This window comes from Sinocyclocheilus rhinocerous, unplaced genomic scaffold (genome assembly GCF_001515625.1).
Source record: "Sinocyclocheilus rhinocerous isolate Xijiao unplaced genomic scaffold, SAMN03320098_v1.1 scaffold1222, whole genome shotgun sequence".
NCBI classification, from domain to species: Eukaryota; Metazoa; Chordata; class Actinopteri; order Cypriniformes; family Cyprinidae; genus Sinocyclocheilus; species Sinocyclocheilus rhinocerous.
Window position 1 is genome coordinate 912,879 of NW_015640234.1, and position 5,403 is coordinate 918,281.

General features: G+C 33.6%; 1 protein-coding gene across 1 annotated transcript; it reads right to left on the reverse strand.

The window, feature by feature from the left end:
• Positions 1–2,801: 2,801 nt before the first annotated feature.
• LOC107752609 (carcinoembryonic antigen-related cell adhesion molecule 2-like) lies at positions 2,802–4,479 on the reverse strand. Its single transcript, XM_016568620.1, has 5 exons — positions 4,464–4,479; positions 4,208–4,363; positions 3,816–4,064; positions 3,278–3,400; positions 2,802–2,999 (listed from the first exon to the last, which is right to left on the reverse strand). Exons 1-5 carry the CDS (start codon positions 4,477–4,479, stop codon positions 2,839–2,841), a joined length of 705 nt encoding a protein of 234 aa, XP_016424106.1. The 3' UTR covers positions 2,802–2,838.
• Positions 4,480–5,403: the final 924 nt, after the last annotated feature.

Sequence of the window (5,403 nt, forward strand, 5' to 3'; positions counted from 1 at the left end):
TTTTATTTTTTATAAAATATTAGAACATTTTAAATCCTTTTACATATATAATTAAAATTTAAATATTATGTATACTAAACATAAAATTCAAAAAATTCATTTATAATATACATTTACTTAAGGATAAAAATTCAACCTCAGCTAATGTTGTAAACCTTAGGGAGCCCCTATTACTTGCACCTTACTATGATATTTAAGGTTACAATTAACAACTTTAAAATTTAATTGCTATTCATGTTTAGATATAATAATCAACACTCAAAAAAGTACACAAACATGTAAATTACACTTGTTGTTGAAATATAATCATTTACACAGTGGCTGTCATAACTTTTCAAGTTTTCATGACAGATTTATTTAAACATAAATATTTAAGACAGCACTAACAGGTTAAGTAAAATATAATAAATAGACTGATATTTAGCTAAGTGTTCTTCTCTAGACATTCCTCTAGCAAACAAATGTGCTGTATAAACACTAAATGACTTGCTTGAGGTAAATGTAATGCTAAGTGACATTTTGTTTAATGCCTCCCTACATAAAGTACGCAAGTTGCGTAGGGCCCCTGAACCACCGGGGGCCCCCTTGCTCTCAGTCAAATCATGTAAGGTGCCAATGTTTCATAATATACAGTCTGCATATTGCAAGGATATTGAAACACAGACAAGTATAGCATAGGCTACTTTGGCTGCATAAATGGACAAATACACACAAAAATATTTCAAAATATCACACTCATGAGATTTCACTTAAACACATTCAGTTCATTCAAGTCTTAAACCTGCTGCTGTGTTTGTCATTTAATGTTAGGCTACTCAAACAATGAAAGAAAACAAGAGAATCATTCACTGCTCTTCACTGAGTAACTTTACTAACTTTACAGTTTTTTACGATTGCTTACACACTAAAATTAAACTTTTCCAACAGGAGGAGGCGGCGGCGGCAGAGGCGGCGGCAGAGGCGGCGGCAGAGGCGGCGGCAGAGGCAGAGGCAGAGGCAGAGGAAGACCTGAAGCAGGAGGAGAACGTGCACAAAGAAGAAGAGGACCAAACTGAAGACTATGCAGTGTGTTATTTTTACATTTGATTAATTTCACTAATTTCTAATTCACTAATTAATTTCATTATTCTTATTAGCTATACTATTATTATGAGTTATTTAGATAAAAAAAATCTTCAAACGCAAATAAGAAACATACAAACACTCAACAAATTGTATATTCATAAGATCGTTTTACTCATTTTGAAAGTGTGTGGAAATAACATAACCATCATGTTCCATATACTTTTCATGTGGATGCAAGATTTATGCAATAAAGTGTGTAGTAAGTTGATTGTTCACTTTGTATGTGTAGCTCAAAATGGCAAGTTCAAATATTCTCAATAAGGTAGGCAGATCATGATGCAAACACAAATACCAACATATTCACACATTCAAACCAAATGTCAGAATTACGTTTACATTCACCACATGCGGGAAACCTCAGTGCAACTCATGCTTTGGTTTAACTTTAAATGTTTACTTGTTATTTGAATGGTGGGAGTCATTGCGCTGGCTACAATTAAAGACTTATGGTCACAATTTTTTTCATAAATCTGTCTCATGAATATAAAATGTACCTTTTAAATAACTTTGCTAACTTAAATTTTGTTTTGTTCAGTTATGTGCTTTTTGAGGCTATTGAAGAGTAAGTGTGTAGTAAGTCAGGTGTCATGATTCTAATGGACTGAGTGACTGTGTGTGAGAAATCTATGTAATATTTTTTTTTTTTCTGGAGCACGTCTCGCAACCAGAATTCAATAACGTCAGTTAAAACAGGAAAGGTGCAAGTACAAGTCGTGTAGAACTGCATATACTCTACGGAACTGACCTAGATTCAGTGGAATGATTACTATTTACAAAGGAATCATTGAACTTAAGTTGAAGTGCTAAACATGTTATATATGTATATATAATATAATATATATGAGAGAGAGAGAGAGAGAGAGAGAGAGTTCAGTGGTGTTTAATCCAATAGCAAAAAATTAGCAGTCATTAAACATCCAGCATACTATGTAAAAGCATGAGAAAAAGTATGGATACTTAACCAAAAAATAAATAAATAAAAAACAGCATCCATTTGTGCTGCTTTATTGATGACTATACAATTATTATAAAATGTTCAAAATAGTTCAAATAAAAAACATGGGCAGATGCGTCTAAATCTTTTACATACATACCGTTCAAGAGTTTGGAATGATTAAGATTTTTTTTGTTTGTTTGTTTTTGAAAAAAGTGGCTTATCATCAATAGGCTCATCAAGGCTGCATTTATTTGATCAAGAATACAGTAAAAACAGTAATATTCTAATATTAATATTAAAATAAAAAAACTGTTTTCTACTTGAATATATTTTTACATTTTTTAATTTATTCCTGTGATAAAAGCTGAATTTTCAGCATCATTACTCAAGTCTTCAGTGTCACATGATCTTTCAGAAATCATTCTAATATGATGATTTGATGCTCAGTTATTAGTGCTGGTGATCAATTATTAATAATTTAGTAAAAATAATTTTTTTTGGTCTGCAGCGTTGGTAAGCTTAAGAGACTCAAAAATATATTATTTTATTTATTATTTTTATTATTTAATTATTACTTAATTATTCCTAACTTTTGTGACCAATAGTGTATATGATCAATTCTATATACAATATTACATTCAGCATTGTTTATTTATTTATTTAGTTCCAAAAAAAGGGACAAATGTACCCAAATTAGCTCAACGGCTAGTTTTCATTGGTAGTCCCTTTGTGTCCTGGTATTAGTCTCAATGTCTCTTGAAGTCTAGGTTGTTCTCTTATGGGGGTGCAACACAAGGAGGACCTTGGGGGCTGGGTAAGGGTGGAAGAGGACGCTGGCTTTTGGAAGGCCTCTGCAATGTGGTTTGCTGCATGTACTGCTCCTCAGGCTGATTTGTGTGATCTGGCATTAGAGATGTAAGCCGGTACTCTTCTTCCTCTGCCCAACAGAGAGATAATTAATTGGTTTCGAATTACTGAGAATTGACGAGAATTTTCAGAATATTTCAGAATTTGAGAATATTCCAATAAAGATTTTATATATACTGTATATATATATATTTTTTTTTCAATTTAGCATTTTTGCCTCTTCTATTCTTATTTGTGTCATTGTGAAACACACCCACACTGATTGACATTATTACCTCAATAACACCAGCAAATAGATGATCTCACCTGTTCTAAGTGTGAATACAAAATAGTTAATTGGAAACACACCTTTTGCTTTCCTCTTGTTTCGTCTGCTGCAGCAGCAGACACAGACTAGGCAGATGATGAAGAGTATGAGGAGGAAACTTCCTCCCCCTGTCAGGATCACCAGCATCCACCAAATATCTAAGCCTAGAAATTTACAAAGTAAATAATTAACATTTTCATCACCATTATTTATCATTTCAGCAAATGCAAACTGATGCAAAAACATGATTTCACTTTCTACAGTATAACATAAATGGATAATGTACAGTAAACAGATCTTCGCAACAAATTGATATAATTTTATATGACAAACATTCAAGGTTAATAAAAGGAGCTTCATGATGTCAACTCTATGGTAGGAAACATGATCTAGTGAAACAAACAATTACCATTTGTATTTTTATTTCCACTGTTGTTGTTCACTTCTTTTCCTTTGTCTTTATTGGCAATTGTTGTATGTAGACCTTTAAATGAGTTATAAAAAAAATTTAAGAGTCAAGTTTTTCATAAAAACCAATGTTGGAGAATATATATGACAAATTATTTTGATAAACTGGACCTGTGTCAGAGCACACTGGCTCAACTTCTTTTGCTGACTTGTGGCTTATCATGTTGCTGACTGTGCATGAAAAATTATCTCCAGATTTGAGCTCAGATGAGCTGACGTGTAAAACAGCATGTGTCGCATTAGCCTTCATGCCATTTTTCATCCAGGACACAACAACTGCATTGTTGTTCACTGCACTACAAGTCAGATTTACTCCTTTTTCTATGCACTCGACCAAAACTGTAGGATCAGGCACTGGCTCTGAAATGCACACAACAACAGCAAGTCTTATTGCTAAAACACACTTGGTCTTGCATGACTTTGAGGGGCAAATAGAGAGGAGAGAAATGACATTTGACCAGAATGCAGGTTTGAATAGCAACAGAACACAAGCTAGTACACACCCAGTACACAGAACTGTTGTACAGTTTCCTTTATTAAGGTTCCTTCTGCATTATAGACGATGCCCTTGTACTCCCCAGAATTGTCTTTCTGTACGTTCTCCAGCATCAGGGATCCATGTTGGGTAACACTGAACTCGCTGAGCTTAACTTGTGAGCCTTTTTTAAGATAAACTCTCCTTGTATTATGTGTCCATCTCAGTTCATTGTCTGCTAGTAATTTTGCACCTTCAAATGGAATAATAACTGTATCACCCACAGCTGTGTTGATGCATGAAGATACACATTTACCTAAAAAAATAAAGTGGTATAAAAAAAGTTTGATCAAAAGTATCAGTAATACAGTGAGAAAATGCTGCTGTATTTTGAGTTTCAAGCACACAGTCACCTTGACCTTTATATTCTAATGACATGATTTGATTGAACACAATCGTGGGAAAACGACTGTGATATATTAAAACGTTGTTTATTTTTTTCTCAAAAGAACGGATCTTACATGAGAGAAATACATAGTAAATACATAATTTATATAAAACCATAGGAAATGCAATGAAATGTGATTGATTTCTACTTGCAAGCAAACAAATTTGTTTATAAACAAACTATCCGTAAAAATCTGAAAAAAGGTGTAAGTTTCTGTTACACATTTTTGACCATTTTTTACACATTTTGGCCAAAGACCATGCAAAAGATTTTTTATTTGGTTTACTAATAATTGACTAAGAAGAACATTTGTCTATAATCAGACACGTGACATTTAAGAAAATATATAATTTAACAACAACAACCTACCAGGGGAGAACATGAAGATTAAATTGATGAGGAGAGTTAGGTTGTCAGATGTCAGGTTTTGCAGCATTTTCACGCATATTTCTTAGTGAGTTGTTCTGTTTTAAGATGACAAGCTCACAGTGGTACAGTTTCCTGTATGTGCATCTCTGGGAGTGTGTGGGGGTGAGTGTCAATACACTGCCGGTAATTCAGTGTACTAACAGAGTATTCAGAGCAGGGGCGGATTTAGTGAATTGGGGGCCCTAGACAAAATATAGGAATGGGGCCCTATACATTTGCACACATTTTCCTAGATCAACCTTAAGGGTTTGTTGTGATGCTTGCTGCTGCACAATGGTGCCCCATAGTTGTGTCCAATGTTTCTACATTTTTCATGTGCATGTTATAATGGCTTTCTTTCATGTTGT